The 18,486-nt window shown below is 17.6% G+C and overlaps 7 protein-coding genes across 7 annotated transcripts; 4 read left to right on the top strand and 3 right to left on the bottom strand.

Annotated features, from left to right (window-relative positions):
• Positions 1-56: 56 nt before the first annotated feature.
• On the bottom strand, positions 57-2,093 carry PGAL8A_00218100 (conserved Plasmodium protein, unknown function; the record flags this gene model as incomplete). Its single annotated transcript, XM_028670892.1, has 1 exon — positions 57-2,093. The coding sequence occupies one exon, from the start codon at positions 2,091-2,093 to the stop codon at positions 57-59; it is 2,037 nt and encodes a 678-aa protein (XP_028527599.1).
• A 969-nt stretch (positions 2,094-3,062) lies between these two features.
• On the top strand, positions 3,063-4,122 carry TVP23 (golgi apparatus membrane protein TVP23, putative; the record flags this gene model as incomplete). The annotated part of the gene is made up of 3 exons (XM_028670893.1): positions 3,063-3,283; positions 3,450-3,575; positions 3,786-4,122. The coding sequence occupies 3 exons, from the start codon at positions 3,063-3,065 to the stop codon at positions 4,120-4,122; spliced, it is 684 nt and encodes a 227-aa protein (XP_028527600.1).
• A 1,529-nt stretch (positions 4,123-5,651) lies between these two features.
• DBP5 (ATP-dependent RNA helicase DBP5, putative) lies at positions 5,652-7,982 on the top strand (the record flags this gene model as incomplete). The annotated part of the gene is made up of 1 exon (XM_028670894.1): positions 5,652-7,982. The coding sequence occupies one exon, from the start codon at positions 5,652-5,654 to the stop codon at positions 7,980-7,982; it is 2,331 nt and encodes a 776-aa protein (XP_028527601.1).
• Positions 7,983-9,183: 1,201 nt separating this feature from the next.
• On the top strand, positions 9,184-11,625 carry PGAL8A_00218400 (GTP-binding protein, putative; the record flags this gene model as incomplete). Its single annotated transcript, XM_028670895.1, has 1 exon — positions 9,184-11,625. The coding sequence occupies one exon, from the start codon at positions 9,184-9,186 to the stop codon at positions 11,623-11,625; it is 2,442 nt and encodes an 813-aa protein (XP_028527602.1).
• A 600-nt stretch (positions 11,626-12,225) lies between these two features.
• On the bottom strand, positions 12,226-14,256 carry PGAL8A_00218500 (conserved Plasmodium protein, unknown function; the record flags this gene model as incomplete). The annotated part of the gene is made up of 1 exon (XM_028670896.1): positions 12,226-14,256. The coding sequence occupies one exon, from the start codon at positions 14,254-14,256 to the stop codon at positions 12,226-12,228; it is 2,031 nt and encodes a 676-aa protein (XP_028527603.1).
• A 1,548-nt stretch (positions 14,257-15,804) lies between these two features.
• Positions 15,805-16,386, top strand: PGAL8A_00218600 (OPA3-like protein, putative; the record flags this gene model as incomplete). Its single annotated transcript, XM_028670897.1, has 1 exon — positions 15,805-16,386. The coding sequence occupies one exon, from the start codon at positions 15,805-15,807 to the stop codon at positions 16,384-16,386; it is 582 nt and encodes a 193-aa protein (XP_028527604.1).
• Positions 16,387-17,261: 875 nt separating this feature from the next.
• On the bottom strand, positions 17,262-18,284 carry PGAL8A_00218700 (conserved Plasmodium protein, unknown function; the record flags this gene model as incomplete). Its single annotated transcript, XM_028670898.1, has 1 exon — positions 17,262-18,284. The coding sequence occupies one exon, from the start codon at positions 18,282-18,284 to the stop codon at positions 17,262-17,264; it is 1,023 nt and encodes a 340-aa protein (XP_028527605.1).
• Between the last annotated feature and the right edge of the window lie 202 nt (positions 18,285-18,486).

Raw genomic sequence — 18,486 nt, forward strand, 5'->3', positions numbered from 1 at the left:
AAACTTAATACAAAAAAAAAAAAAAAAAAAAAAAAAAAAGAAAAAATATATTTTCATTATAAGTTTTTTAATTGATCATTACCTTTAAAAAAATATTTTCCATTTTTTTGAACACAAAATTCTTTTAAAATATTTCTAAAATAAATATCTGGAATACTTAAAGAAGATTTTATATAATTTTCTACTTCATTAATTATTTCGCTTTTTGATAAAATAGCATTATGATTATTTTGATAAATATTAATTACCGCATTCCTACAGCTGTTAAATTCGTTTTCATGTTCTATTTTTAAGCACCACATATTATTAATATTTATACCAATATTATTTAATACTTGATTAAAAGTTGGTAAATCAATACTTGTATTTTTTGCTTCTTTTTTTATTTGATTATAAATATCATCAAATGATAAGCAATTATTATGCAATAAATCCGTAATGTTTTTTTCTAACGTTCTCGTGTCTAATTTATAATCGTTGATAATAATTTTACTGTTTTTGTATGTTTGTATAATTTTCGCAATTTTAACCATTTTGTTTTTCCATTTCTCATTATATGATAAACATAAATTTATATTATTACAAAGAAAAATCTCATCTATTTTATGTTTAAAAAAATATCCTGTGTATTTATATTCACAAAGAGGAGTAAATATTTCTAGCAAAACATTATTTGACAAATTTGTTGCCTTTTCAAAATTTTCTATTATTATAGATGTAGAAGAATTAATTTTTTTAGAGAAATTATCATCATTGATCATATCATTTGAACTATTTTGAATTTTTCTATCATGTATAAATTTAAGTAATATAGACTCTACTTGTTTGAATAGTATAACTAATAGCAAATCACGAACTCTAATTTTATAATCAACATAAGAAAAAGTTTCCAATTTCTTATCATTTTCATTTTTTTTTTCTTTACCTTTTAAAAATTTATATAAATATTTTGATTTAATAACCCATAATCCTAATATATTAACACAATAATTTTTTATAGTATTTATTAATGATTCATCATCCACATTTTTTTTTATAAATTTTTTAACTTCATCAAAGCGTTGAACATTTTTTATTCTGAATATTTTTAACAACTGTTCATCTAATGTTAAGGAAAAAAAATATAACATATTTATATTCATATATATATCTTCTTCAGTTCTGTATGAACTATTTTTATTATCTTTGAATTTGCGTTCTTTATTACTGCTATTGCATAATATGCTATTCTCTTCTTTTGCATTTTTACATATATTATTTAAATATAAATACCCATCATTGTTAAACTTAATTTCTTTTATATCATTTTTCATACTATTATTATTACCATTATATTTATAACTAATCATATTATTTTTATCGTCAATATTAGTGAATAACGATAATATCTCGTGGGCTTCATAAGAATCAGGATCATATATATTTACAATGTTAGTCCATGTATCTATATCATTTGTTGAATTATCATTAATGTATTTATTATTTTCTATTTCTATATTATTTTTTAAATCAGATGTTAAATTTTCACCATTTTTATTTTTTTCGTTAAATTTCATTTCAAATTTAATATTATCAAGACATGGTTTAAATTGATAAATATGTTTTAATGGAATCATGTAAATCTCTTTTTTTTTTTTTATCTCATTATATTGAAATATACAAACACAATTAGTAATATATTCACATAAAACGCTAGTACTAATTAATCTACTTATGTTTTTATCAGTTGCTTCATTTTTATAAGTTATGTTAGACTCATGAATATCATCTTTTACATATTCATGTAATTTATATTCAAATACATATGTTTCTTCATTTGCACTAATATTATTTTTTATATGTTTTAATTTATTGTAGTTTTTACTAGTATAAATATTTTGTATATTATTTGTAAAATTATATGGCCTATATTTTGGTCGTAATGGATATTGTATTAAATATGTATTTATATTATTTAAATTGTTTTCGTTTATATTATTTAAATAAATATCTATTTCTTCTTCAATTTCTTCTTCTGAATCAGAAGTTTCTGAATTACTATCGGATTCTTCTTTGTATTCATATTTACTTAATTCCTTTAAATCTTCGTACATTCTTTAATTAATATAATTTCAAAAATATCAATATCTATCTCTATGTATATGTTATTTATATAATTTATATTTTTAATTAAATAATTACTCTTAAAAATATTTAATATAATTTAAAACTTTCAACAATTAACATATTTCAATATAGAAATATTTAATTTTACAAAGTAATATATATTTTAAATAATAATGTATTTATATTTGAAAAATAGGATGAACTTTAATAATACTTGCAACATTATATACATTTTCCCTTCATTTCTATTTATATAAATATATAATGACAAAAATAAGTTTTAAAACAAAATATTTATTATATTTTTACTATAAAAAAGGAAAAAATTAAAGTAAGAGTAAAGTAATATTAATGTGAAGAAACTTTTTAACAATTTATATATTTATACATAAATACTTAATTTTATATTTTTTTTTAAAATCATTTTAATTTATAGTTAATTCAACATATAAATTATTTTTAATTCTCATTAAGAATTATTATTTTTTTTTTCTTCTCAGTAAAATTATCTCATTTTTAATCATTCAACCAAAACAATGAAAATAAAAATTGTCATATAATTATTTACATATTTTGAAGATATTCAAAATATGTTTAATGCATATTATATAAAAACATAATTTTCTTTTTATTAAAAAAAAAAAATTGTGTATTTAATTTGATATCTTTATGAGTAAAAATATTAAAAATTTTACTAATAACCTATTTATTGAAAAATTATTTTTTGCTATTTTTATTTTTTCGAAAAATGTAATTATTTTTGAGTAAAAAAAAAAAAAAAAAAAAAAAAAAAAAATATAGTATACTTAGTTTTTTTAATAAAGTATGAAATTCTAAAATATTTACATAAGCGAATTCATTTTTTAATTTTTTTTCTATTCTTAATTTCAAAACAATTTGTTCTCTTCATATATATGTATACACAACTGAAATTTTTTTACATATAAATTACCAAAATGAACAATAATATTTTTGAAAGTAATGAAAATGAAGATAAGAAATTGAAATTTCCATCCAGAATAGATGATGTAATGAGTATTCCTCATACAAATTCAAATAACTTTAATTCAATTAACAGAAATGAATTCAATAATTATTTAAATTTTTTTTTTCAAAATATTAAACACCCATATATATGTTTTGTTCATATTTTATTTAAATTTTTGTCTTTATTCTTGTAATATATATCTTATTAAAAATATAAACATATTTTATGAATTTAAAGACCTAATTGATATTTTATATTTTAATTATATATGAAATATACCAATTCTTCATTTTATATAATAAACTATACATATATTACTAAAAAAAAAAACTATTTAAATTTTTTTTTTTTTTAGTTATTTTTTAGGGCCTTTAATATTTAGAAACGAAAAATCTAAAGAAAATGATTTTATAATAACATTTGCAACCACTTTTTTTTTAGTTTCATTAGATTTTTATTTAGTTAAAAATATAACTGGAAGGTAAAAAAATAAAAAAAAAAAAAGAGAATAAAGAAATAAATGATGATATGAAACAATTATATTTATGTCTTTTTTTTTTTTTTTTTTTTTTTTTAAATTTATCATCAATATTATTGAATATATATTTTTCTTTAATTTGGAAAGAATATTCTATATATATATATGTTAAATTTAAATATTTAAATTTTTTTTTTTTTTTATTTTACAAAGGTTTTTAGTAAAAATGACATGGTGGATAGATATGAGTGATGATTATTCTAACAAGATTATTTTTAAGTCATTAGAAGACAACTTAATAAATAAATTAGATAAAAATATATTTTGGTATTCTTTGTATATAAATTTTTTTATATGGTTAATACAAACAATTCAAATGTTAATATCATTACAAATATGTTGGTTCTTGTTATGCTTTTTATGTTTATTTTTATCTTTCTACAATTTATTTAACTTCTGTAAATGTTCAAGAGAGCAATATAAAGTTGTTGGTAATGTATTAGATCAAATAAATTTAAATGCCATATTTAAAGGAGTATTTAGCAATTAAAATTTGAATTTTTAAAACTTGCACATTTTTTTATAATATTGTTTTATAAAACCTTTTTCATTTGTATATATTATATTCTATTTAATAAAATTATTAAATAAATTTAGAATATGAACATAAATAAAATCCATATATCTCTCTATATTTTATTAAATTATTTTTCTATTTTTATAAATTATCTATTTTTGTTTTTGTTAACGTATTCAATTTCAATTTTCTATATATATAAATATATATATGTAAAATATTTCTAACACTTTAATGTGTATATTCATTAAATAACAATTTTTTTCTTCATATATATATACATACATATTTTATTATTTCTTTAATTTTTATAATTCAAATTACTTTTTATATTTATCAGTATTATATAATTATTTTTTTTTTTTTTTTTTTTGTTATGAAGAAAAACTGTTATACAAGTCTTTTAAAAATGTCTTAAAAAATCTTAAATAACACATGTTCACTTTTAAAATACTACTAAATCAATTCGATTTTCTTTTTGAATAAGTACTATGATATTTCTGAAAATTTTATTTAAAATTATTTTACATTTTTCAAAATTAATTCAATATTTTTTTCTAAATTATGACACAACACCATTTAATTTATCATATTTTATTACATTTCATATATTTTTTTACCTTAATATTTTATATTTTTTAAAGTATAAACTTTTTTTTAATTTTTTTTATCTTTATTATGTTGTTCTTAATATATATTTTGTAATAAAATTTTTAATTTAAATAAAAAAAAAAAAAAAAAAAAAAAAAATATTGAAGCTACCTATAATTTTATATTATTTTCATAATATATCTAAAAGAATTATTATATATCATAAATATTACTTCAACAACAATTTTTTTGTTTATTTCGTTTATTCATTCTTTTATCATATTTTTTGCCATATATCAATAAATAACAAATTTAAGATAGTAGAAATTTTTATATAAAAATATTTTTGTAGCTGTAATTAAATGTTTTTAAAAATAAACTTCTTATAAAAATAAGAATAATAATGAAATGAATTTTTTTTAAAGATGTAATTTTTTTATGAAAGTATATATTTTGGCAGTAATTTTTTATATGTTAAAACAACCATTTCAACTTTTTTATTTTATTTTTATTATTTTTTTTTTATTAAAGATAATTATACGGTATAAATGAAATATATTTACTAAAAATAAACAAGTAATATTTTTAATCATTTATATTTCAAATAAATCAAAATAAAACGCAATAAATACATGAATTATAAAATATAAAACATAATAAACAATTAGATAAAGAAATAATAATTAAAGCAAAACAAACGACATAAATTTATTTAAAAAGTATGTAAATTTTTGTAATTTTAATCAAATTTTTTAAAGTTTATTTAAAGGAATATAATTTTATACTTCTTGTATTTTCTATTTTTTTAAATGTACAAGATTTTATATATATGATAATATATTAAAATATATTTTTAATATAAAAAAAAAAAAAAATCATATATTTCTTTAATTTTTAATATTACATAAAAAATGGATACAAAGGAAAGTATCAACAATGAAAAGAAAGATGAACAAAATGTGAGCAAAAATAAAACTTTTAATACAGAAGATGAACAATACAAAAATGATGAAAACATCAAGAGTGAAAATGCAAAAAATATCAATTCAAAAGATGAAAATTTAAAAAATGAAGAAACTGAAGATGGCAATTTAAAAAATAATGAGAATAAAGATAATAAAGATGAAAATGTTATGAATATGTTTTTAAGTTATATACAAAAAAATAAGGATGATCCTCAAATTCTTCAGCAAATGTTAAACATTATGAATAATCAAATGAAAAACAGCTTGTCTGCAAATCCAGTAAGTCTTAATAGTACAAATATAAATGAAAAAGAAAAAAATGAAGGACTTATAATGTCAAATACTGAAAATTTAATAGATAAAAATCAAAATAATAATCAATCTTCTAAGGACAAAGAAAAAGATGATGATAAAAAAATAAATGAGGAAAATGAAAACTTAAAATTAAATGGAATTAATACAAATAATAATAAAAATCAATTACATGAAAAGAAAAATATATATGAATTCAATAAATTGGATAATTTAAATGAATTAGATGAAATAAATAAAGTAAATGATATGCATAATTCAGGATGTGTTGAAAAAGAAATGTTACCAAACTTAATAAATAATAATGTCGATAAAAAGAATATCTCAGAATCACATAAAGGAAATAATAGTAATTTAAATAATTTTGGTTTGAATAATTTGAATTCAAATAAATTAGATAATAATAATGCAGATGAACATATGAATAAAAATATATATATAAATCAACAAAATTTCAATGATAAAAATATTTTAAATACTGAAGACAAAGGATTAATAAAAAAAAAGCATAATGAATTAGTTGAAGATAATGATGAATATGTAATCGAAAATAATGAAACAAAGGAATCATTTGAAGAAGAAGCTGTATCGTTAATTGAAAAATTAAAAATATTAAATAATGAAAAAAATAAAACGGACACACCGAATAACTTACATATTAAAACAAATAACAATAATAACCAAAGTGATTTTAAATTATATCACTCAAAAAATACTTGGGAAGAATTAAAAATAGATAATGAATTAATACAAATATTAACATATTTAAAATTTTTCAGTCCTTCGAAAATTCAAGCATATGCGTTACCAATTATTTTAAATAGTAACAAAAACTTAATAGCACAATCTCAAAACGGATCAGGAAAAACATTAACATTTGTTATTGCAATTTTATCAAAAATTAATAGAAATTTATCATCCTTGCAATCTATGTGTATATGTCCCACTAGAGAATTATCTCAACAAAACTATGATGTCATAAGTAGTTTTACAAAATACTTAAATGTGAAAGTTTTTTTAGCTGTACCCCTATGTGAAAAATATAATAAATCAGGAGGTTTTCAAATATATGTAGGAACACCAGGAAAAACATTAGATTTTTTAAAAAGAAAATATATTGATACAAATAATATAAAATTATTTGTTTTGGATGAAGCAGATGATTTAATTGATATTAAAAATAATATGTCTACTCAGGTAGAAAGTATTAAAAGATTTCTACCAAGAAATTGTCAGATTCTTTTATTTTCTGCAACTTATAATAAGGATGTTCGTTTATTTGCTGATCAATTTGCTCCTCAATCAACAAAAATAAGTGTAAGACAAGAAGATTTAACATTAAAATGTGTTAAGCAATATTATTTAATTACAGAAAATGATGAACAAAAATATTATTATTTATCTGAATTATATTGTTCTATGACTATATCTCAATGTGTAATTTTTGTTAATTCTAAGAAATCAGCTTATAATTTATACAAATTCATGACTGATAATAACCACAATGTCACTTTAATTTGTGCCGATAGTGTAATTAGTCGTTTTACAAAAAATCAGGTACAAAAAGCAAATGTGTTAGTAATGGATCCTCAAACAAGAGATACATTAATGTCTGATTTTAAAAAGGGAATTTCAAAAGTTTTGATATGCACAGATTTATTATCAAGAGGTATAGATGTTCCTTCTATAAGTTTAGTTATTAATTTTGATTTGCCATATATTTATCAAGGCAGAATAGAAGATAATTCGAACTCTTTTCAAAATCAGAAAGTAAATATGGAAACTTATATTCATAGAATTGGAAGAACAGGAAGATTTGGTTCAAAGGGTATGGCAATAAATTTTATCAGCAAAAATCAACTCCCACATATTAATCAGATTGAGCAATTTTATAAATGTGTTATATCAGATTTAGAATTTGATTCAGAACTTATGAAAACTTCACTAACAAAACTAAAAAATTAATAGAGAAAAAAAAACTATATTATATATATCTTTATAAATATACGCTTATTCCTACATTATTAGCATTTATATATTTTTTTTTATATATTTTTGTTTCAAAATTTTTTTATTTGCCATGTTTTACATTTATATATTTTATGTAGAAAAGAAAGAGAAAAAATGCGTAACTTTTTTTTCAAAAGAATAATTAAAACCTTAAGTTCATTGTATTAATAAATAGAAAAAAAAAATAATAATCTTTATTTATTTTATAAAAATATATGCTTACAAAATTTTAAGGATTCTTATTTTCAAATAAATGATGTTACAATAATTCTATGTAAAATTAAAAATGAAAAATAAGGGAAAAATAAAGTATAAACAGGTGAATTTTATTTTTAATACATATATAAATTGTATTAATTTTTATTTTTATATATCTGTAACATCTATGCATATATATCGTTTATTTTTGTATATGCATATTTATTTTTCATTTTTTCTCTTACTAAAATATTCATCTTAATGATATTTTCTATTTTTTTAATTTTTAATCTGTGTACAATTTATATTCAATCAAAGCTTATAATAAAATACATATTTTATAAATGTACATAATGATTTGATATATGATAAAAAAAAAAAATTAATAAAATACAATAAAGCCTAGTTGTTGATTAATATAATAAATTATATCAGTAAGATATTCATATCATTATTAATAAAACAAAAAAAAAAAAATAAAATAAAATAAAAGTGTAGTAAAAACTATCTTACGTAGTCACACTTTTGGTTAATATAATTAGTTAATTTATTATTTTTTTCTGTCATATAATTTTTAAAAATTATTACTCTTTAACTTTTTTTTTTTTTTTTTTTTTTAAAAAAATAAAAAAAGTTAAAATAACATACTACCTATTAAGGTAAAAGTTTTTCGTGTATATAACATATATAAGGCATATTTTTTTTTATTACTTTAAACAAATAAAACGAAAATTTTATTTAATAGAAAGAATTTGTTGATTAAAATTTATTTTAATATAGGATATTTTATAATGTTATAGAGAAGTTATAATAAATAACCATTTATTTGTAATAATCGAAATTGAAATTTTTTAACTTATAGTATCTAAATTCAAAATTTTAAATAATATATTTGATTTTTAAATTTTGAAGTATAAATACTTTTATTTTTTATTTAATTTTACTTATTAAATATATTATGATATTTAATTCTAAATGTTTAAGATACTGTATATTAAGAACTTCTTTTTTCATAAAAAAAAAAAATTTAATAAATTCTATTAGCAGAGAAAATGTAAAATTTTTCCATTTCAGTAACATTTATAAAAATTTAAAAATAGAAGAAGATTATTTTTATATTAATCCTTTAAGAAAATTAACTTGTATTGGATGTGGAGAATTTTTGCAAACAACAAACGAAAGAAAAAGTGGTTTTGTTCCGTATAAAGTTTATGAAAAATATAGTAACGGAAGATTAAAATTTTATACAAAAGTAAAAGGAGAAGAAGTAGATTCAATTCCAGATGGTGTTAAAGTTGATGTAAACAATTATTCTAATTTTAGAATAAAAACAAAAATTATTTTATGTAAAAGATGTTATAGATTACAACATTATAAAAGTGCTGATGTAAAATGTGAAGTTGATATTAATAGAATTGAAAATATAATAAAATGTAGAAAACAGTTACAAGAAGATATTAAAAAAAAAGCTGGAATTACCAAAGAAAAACATCCAGAAAATATAAATAAAAATTATAATATGAAATCTCCAAATGAAGAAATTAAAGACGACAATAAAAATTATTGTATTAATATAAATAAAATTGATAATAAAACTGATTTTTCTGAAAAGTTAGAAATGAAAAATAATATATCAAATGAAAATAATTCTAGTAAATTAACGGAAAAGAAAGAATGTAAATTTAATAATTTGACGGATGAAAATAAAGATAAAATGAATTTTAGCAATTTAGCTTTTATAAATAGAAAAATGAATAGATATTTTAAAAATATTTCAAAAAATGACAAAAATAAACAGGAATACATATGTTCTAAGGAAAAAACAAGAAATTTTCAAAAAATAGAAGATTGTAATACAAAAAATGTAAGTAATACACAATTGCAAATGGCTGATGTTATCCAAAAGAATAAGGAAGCAGAAAATTTAAATTCAAATGATAAATCTCAAGATATTATTCCTAAAAAATTAGATGAAGAAGGATGCAAAAAGGAAGAAAATTATTATCAGGATAATTCGTATAATATTGATAAAAGAAGTATCAATATTTTTGAAAAGAAAGATATATTAAAAAAAAGAAATGATATTAAAAAGTTGGATGTAGAAAAAATGGAAGCAAGTAAAGCTAAATATATAGAAGGAGATAGAAATCATATAATGAATAATTTAATTAAAAAAATGAAAAAAAAATCTTTAGTTTTATATTTAATTGATATTACAAATATTGAAAATACAATACTTCCTGAACTATATATAGGTTGTAAAAATAAAGATGTAAATATTATTTGGCTAGTTAATAAAGTAGACTGTTTACCCAAATCAACAAATTTAGAAATTGTAAAAATGTGGTTCAGAAATTTAGTTAGACAAATAAAGAATTCTCATATAAATGATTTAATATTCATATCTGCATTAAAATTTTATAATTATAATATTTTAGAAGAAAGAATGAAATACTATGTAGATTTAGATAAAGGAATTGATATATATATAGTTGGATGTGTAAATGTTGGAAAATCCACTTTTATTAATTCATTTTTGAAATATATAAATTACAAACATATAGGAGATATTTATAATAAAAGAAAAAAAGGAGGTGTTACTACTTCAAGTATTCCTTATACAACTTTAAATTATAATGTATTTAAAATAAAAAAAAACATAAATATTATTGATACGATTGGGATACCAACAAAATATCAGTATTCTTCTATTTTATATAAAGATATAGACTTAAACAGTATAAGTATAAATAAAAAAATACAGCCATTTACATATAGATTAAAAGAAGATTCTTCTATAATTTTAGGAAGTTTATGTTATATCAATTTAATTTATGGAAACTTTTGTTTATTAACATTTTATATGTCTAATAAAGTCACTATTCATATTTGTAAAAGTGAAAAAGTGCAATCTTTTCTAGAAAAAAAGAAATGTTCCTTTTTATACCCACCTCATATAAAAGATGACTTTGATTTATTAAAGCCGTTTGTTAAACATACTATCAAGATTTATGGAAAGGATTTTGAAAGCGTAGATGATATTGTTATATCTGATTTAGGTTGGTTTTCCTTAACAGGGCAGGGAATAAAAATAATAGAAATTTTCGCACCAAAAAATATCAAAATATATAGAAGGCCATCAATGATTACTGATGCAATTAAACATACCCAAATTGATGTATTTAAATACAAATCATATAGAGGAAGAACAAGCAAAATATTAAAAAAGAAAAAAAAGTTAATTGAAGAATTAGATAGATTGTCTCCAAACAGAAGAGTAGAAATGAAAAGTCTTACTTTGCAAAAGGAGAAGTCACAACTTGAAAATTTAAATAATTTTAATGAGACATCTATTATTTGTGATAAAAAAGATATAGAAAATATTGTACATTATTTATAAAAGAAGTTTTGTAAATAAAGAATATTAATAAAATATAGAGTTACTTTTTATTTTTCATTTTTTTTTTTAATGTTTCTGTAACCTTTCAAATACATTTTTTTTTTTATTAACATTCATAAAAAAGTATTTTAAATAAAAATGTTTAATTTTTTTTTTTTTTTTGTTTTAAAACAATTTCATTTTTTTTACTTTTTATAAACTTTTCTTTGAAAATATAATAAAATATATATTTTTTAACATTTATATTTAATTAAAAAAAAATATTAAAATAATTCATGAATATCTAAAAAAATGCAATAAACAAAGTTTCATTAAAAAAAAAAATTATACATATATATTTAGACTATAAAAAATTATAATAAATTAAAGCAATTTATATTTTATAAATCAATATTACAGTGTTACAATGTAAAAGCAATGCACCATCTATAATGAAATTTAATTTTGAGGAATAATTATTTTTCTATTATGAATTATACATAAAAAATTAATTACATATATATATATATATACATATATATATATATATATTTTTTTTTTAATAATAATTTTTATGTAAAACAGGAAAGGATCAAATTTTTTTTTTTTTTTTTTTTTTTCTTATTCTTCCTTAAAATTATCCTTAAGATATAAATCTAAATCACTTTTATAAATTTGATCTGGTAAAGTAAAGAGAATCAAAATATTATTCTTATCAACAGATATAAAATTATTAATTTTAAATGGATTAAATTTAAATAGTTTAATATATTTACATCCATATGTAAATACACAATGATGTTTACTTTTGTTTACATCATATATATTAATTATTCCCTTATTATTTAACGAACCAATATAATTAAAAGCTTCAATATTGCACCAAAACAAAGAATGAATAAAAGTATCAGAATTAAAAAAGTCTTCATTATAAAAGTTATTATAAGAATGATCATAAAAATAATTTACATTTGTATTACTATTATATTCACCATTTTGTAATTCTGTTTGATATGGTTCAAAGTAAGAGTCATTTATACTAAAATTATTATATGAATTATCGTGTAATATTTTATATGGTAAATTATTATTTATAAAACGCAGATCAAAAATAAAAATATTATTTAAAGAACTTAAACAAATTAAATTATTATCTTCATTATTATATTTATCAATATCAGAAATTTCATAATTAGTTATTTTTTTGTGCATAGAGTACATATTTACATTGTGACGACTGTTATTATTATTTAAATTGTTAAAATTATATAACTCATTTTTCATCCTTATATCAAATAAAGAAAAGTATCCACTATAAGTAGAACCAATAATTAACGAATCATACAACCACCTCACATTACTATAGATTTCATTAGTTTTTATTGATATAAGTGGGTTTATTTTACTTACATTTATATGATCATTTCCATACTTATTATCATTAGATTTTATAGTGCTACTATTAATATCATAAATGAACACTTTTTTATCATCTCCATTACTTAACATATAATTATTTTTTAAAAAAAGTCCTTTTCCTGTTTTATTATGACCTAACAATTCTAATAATAATTCACCATCATATATTTTTCTTTGCTCTAATTTTTTTTTATAACTTTCAGAATATTTTGCTTTTTTACTTTTAATATCCTTTTCACAATATAGATCATTATTTCTTAAACAGTTTTTATTGATATCACCAGACTTTCTATTACCTTCATATTCATTCTCTTCTTTATCTTCATTTTTACTGTTGTCTTCATTTTCTTCTTCCCTTTCTTCATCATCTCCTTCAATATCCTCTATATTATTTATTCTATCAATTGTTTTTTTAATATTATATAAATAAATTTTTCCTTCAATTGATTTATTAGCTATAATAACATTTCCATCGTGTATAAAATTCGTTTCATAGTTATTCATTTCTTTATTGCAATAAGATATTGTAGAATTAGTAGTGTAATAAGGTATATTCATGCAATTATATCTTTTAATAATTGGTATATATTTATATTTTTTACAATAATATTTTTTAAATGATTCATCTATAACATTATTTTTAACGGCAGATGAATAAAAAAAGTCATTTTCATTTTTTTTATTTATTTCTTCCTTTGTTATTACACGTAAAATACTCATTTTATAATTATTACTTTTTTTCGTATTATGAAAAAGTATAATACCTTCGTTTAAATATTGATAATCATTTTTGTTATTATTCATATTTAAAATTTCAATATTACTAACATTACTACATAGATTAGTTATTAATATATCTGAATATAAATCTATAATATTTTTCCACCATAAACTCAATAAAATGTCTTTTTTTTTGTAATGTTCATATATATAGCTTTGCTTTGAAAAAACATTATTTACTTTGTTATCTAAGCCTAAAGATGTATTTTTATTTTTATATTTATTTTTTAAATGCACTTTTTTAGTGGTTTCTTCATTTTTTCCCCTATTATTTTCTTCTCTAATCATATACATAGAACAACAAGACAATGATGAGTCGCTTAAAACGTTAGAAACATCTTCTGATTCTTCTTCATTTATATTTTTGTTCATTTCATTTTTCTTACATCGTAATTCATATTTGCTTCTTCCATGTATATTCAAATTAGACTGATTATACTTAGTATTCTTCATTTTTTTTTTTTGTAATTTTTAATTTATTTTATTTATTTATTTATTAATTTATTTATTTATTATTATTTTTTTTTTTTAATAAATAATTTTTTATTTTTTTTCAGATTATTTATTACATTTTTTTTTTAACTAGTTTACTTTTTATATGGTATTTTTTTAATACCATCTATAAATATACAAAAAATTCATGTTCTTTTTCTCAATCTTTTTTATTTTTGTTAATATTTGAATTCTTGTTTCATGTTTATTTTAAATAATGTATCATAAATTTTTATTCTTAAATTCACATAAATTCAATGAATACATGTATATATATATATATATATACATATATATATATATATATATATATATATATATATATATATATATATATAATATTTTTTATATTAAATTTGTTATATATTATATTAATAATCCAAGTTTTTGCGAAATAGAAAAAAATGGTAATTTTATATTATTTCTTCTTAAAATACAAAACAAATTGCAAATTGTAATCCACTGGACTTTATGTTAATATTATTTAAGATATACATAAAAAACAAAATTAAAATATATAACATGATTTTTTGATATTAAAAATTTAAAAAAAAGTTAATATTCAAAGAGAAAATTATATTTTTGAAATATATTTAATAGTTTCAATTAAAAGGACAAATTAAAAAAAAAAAAAGATGAAAATTGCGTGTTTTTGGAAGCATGCCAAAAAAGAAAAAAAAAGGTAATAAAAATATAAAAAATTTATAAAAAAAAAATTAAATAAGAAATATTTTAGAATAAAAAAAAAAAAAAACCATAAAATATGATTCTTATGTATTAATTTTTATTATAAATATAATAGATATTTAAAAAATTCTGACATGACATATAAAAAAATTTTCAAAATAAATTTGTAGATTTTTCATTTAGCTTAGTGTTTCTTTTTATTTTTTTTCATAAATAAAAATAAAAAAAATAAAAACAAAAATCTTTTACAACACTATTTAATTACATTTTTATTATCAAGATAAAAAATATAAAGTAAAATTTTTTTTATTTCTTTTACTGACATTTTTTTTTTTTTTTTGCTTCTACCTTTAACATATGAAAATCCTTTTTAATTATAATTCTAAAAAAATTATTAACAAGGATGGTTTACATAAAATGTATTAAATATAGCTAAATGACTTTATTCCAGTAAAAATAAAAAATATATAAGAAAAACTACGGATTTAATTAAAAATATGCATATTTACATATATATATATATATATATATATATATATATATATATATATGGAGAATATGCAATATAAAAAAGAAGTAAATTTTTAAAACTTTCAAAATGATATGTAATTCAAAATGCTTAATAAATATATAAGGATAAAAGCAACTTAAAAATAAATGTTTTACATGTACATAATGCACATGTAAGAAAAAAAAAAAAAAAAAAAAAAATGTTTCAAAGTTTTAAAAAAATTGTAATAGATAATTGAAAACGCTTGAATTTTTTATATTTTCTTACATACGTTTTATGTGAGAAATAAAAAGAAATATAAATAAAAAAAAATGATTCCTTTTTTTAAAATAGGAATTGTTTTAATCAGACAAGTAAGTAAACCTATATCTCGCTATATTAAAAATAAAGCTATAGAAAATAAAAAATTTAAAAGTATATGCATTTATTGTGGAAAGAAATACTACTTTTTTGAACAATATATACAGAAAAAATTTTATAACTCAAATACAACGAATGTTAATTATAGTTCATTTATAAGTGAAAATAAATCAGTTAATGTAGGAAGTGAAATCCTTGGTGAAACTATTATTTTTTTTATTGCAGCATTAATAATTGTAGCAGAGTATAAAAGAAATAGCTTGAAAGAAGCAAAAAAAGAATTAATATTAAACCATAAATTAGATACATTAAGATTGCAAGTTAAAGAATTACAAAGAGAAAATGATGAAATTATGAAAATTGTTTTGCCACACAAAAAAAATATTCGAGATAAGAGAAGTTTTGATTTAGTACATACAAATTTTTTTAAAGATATATATAACAAAGTTATGAATAAATCAAAAGAAATAACAAATAATGAAGAAAATAATAATAAAGATAATATAAAAAAATTAAATGACTCAGAAGAATAAAAAAAAAAATAATAAAAGTCTAGTTTGAAAGTTATTTTATTAGAAAATATAATGTAAGAAAAAAAGAAATACATATATATAATAAAATCTCTAAAAAAATTGAAACTATAAGAAAATAGTTTAAGAAAATAAAATAAGGATTTATAGAGCTTAATATGAGTAACTTTATAAAAATTTCTTATATAGATTTTTGTTATAAAATTTTTTTTTTTTTTTTTTTTTTTTTGTATTAGTTTTTAGATTTTATAATTCTTATCAAACTATTATAATTTTACTAAATATTTTTTTATTTTTTTTAAATTTAAAATTAAAACATAATTTTATTTTATTTGATAATTTTCCAAAAAAATATATATAAAATAAGTTCCATATTTAAAATTATTAATGAATTTCTTAAAAGAAAGTTTTATATAAAATAGTTTTAAAAAAAAATAATGATTTGATTAATTTTAAAATACAAATATATTCTCAACAACAACAAAAAAAAAAAAAAAAAAAAAATAATAAAAAAATCATTAGAAAAAAACTAAATACAAATTTTTACAATTCTAAAAATTTATAATAAAAATTATTTCATTTAACTTTAACAAGTACAAAAATATATGATGACCATTGTATACATTATGGAATAAATTAAAATTTGGTCAAAATAGAAGAGATATAAAAGTCTAATTTTAACTAATAAAAAAAAAAAAAAAAAAGAAAAAAAAGAACTGGTAATACAAATGAGTTTAAAATATATATAATTCATAAAATTTAAAAAAATATATTTGTTTATATTATAAAGAATACTTGAAAGGTTTTTGCATTATTTAAGGAACAAAATAAAATAATTTTGTTCTCAAAGCACTTCTTACTTTTTTTTAATAAAATTTTTACTTTTGTTTATATGTTCTATACTTAATTTTAGGAGTATTTGATAATTTAATTACTTGACTACTTTCATTAGTAGCATTCATACAACTTAAAACAAAATTTGATAATTTTTTGAAATCTTCAAAATTATCTTTATAAAAATATCCATAATATTCATCAATTTTGTCTTTATGATGATTAAAAAGACAAAGTACATGAATATCTTTATTTTTAGAATAAGAAGTAAATATTTCATCATTTAATTTTAATTGAAATCTACTGCTGTCAATTATCATTGGATTTATTGAAAAATATTTATTATTAATGAAAATATCATTAATGTAATTATATTTTATGTTACTACGTATTAAATTTTTACTACTTATAAATAAAATACATTTTTTGTTTTGATTAAGGCATTTTGTTTGGAATTGAGGAAACTTACTAAAAAGTGGTACTGAAAATACTAATGAATCTCTTATAAATGATAAAAATTTTTTTTTATTATTTAATATGTTTAAGCTAATCGGTTTTGGTTTTTTCCCATAACTAATAATAAAAGCTGGAATACTTTCATCTAAATTAAATCTTTGATAAATATTTTGCTGACTTGGTAATAAACTTTTACAGTTTATAATAGCTACATTCAATATATCAGGGTAATTTAATCTACTTGAATTAATAACTGGGTGTATACTTTTATGCTTACTATTTTTACAATAAACTAAATATGGTGTATTATTAAAAAATACTTCTTTTAGTTTTTCTGTATTTGATACATCAATATATTTAAAATTATAAAAATGAGTATGATATAATTCTGTAAGTATTTGAAAAAATCCACTGCAAATTAGGAATACAATAAATATCCCCATAAAAAAAGAATATTTGTGTTTACTCTTAATTTTTTTTTTTACCATTTTGTAAATATTAACAAAAATTAATTTTATTTTACTTATTTCTTTTCTTTCATTTTTTTCTTTTTTAGAATCGTCAGATATATGACTTTCTTTTTCTTTTCTATTTTTCACCATGTTCTTCATTTTTGCAATTTTTTCTTATGTATGGTTTTTTTTTTAATATATTATCTTTAATAAACATATGTTTTTTTTTTTTTTTTTTTTTTTAGTATTTATATTATTTATTTTTTTTTTTTAATATATATTTGTTTTCATACTTTTTATATCCTAATATAAACTATTTTTAAACAAACGCTCATAAATAGAATATAACTCTTACAATAGA

This window comes from Plasmodium gallinaceum, assembly GCF_900005855.1.
Source record: "Plasmodium gallinaceum strain 8A genome assembly, contig: PGAL8A_v1_76, whole genome shotgun sequence".
Lineage (NCBI taxonomy): Eukaryota > Apicomplexa > Aconoidasida > Haemosporida > Plasmodiidae > Plasmodium > Plasmodium gallinaceum.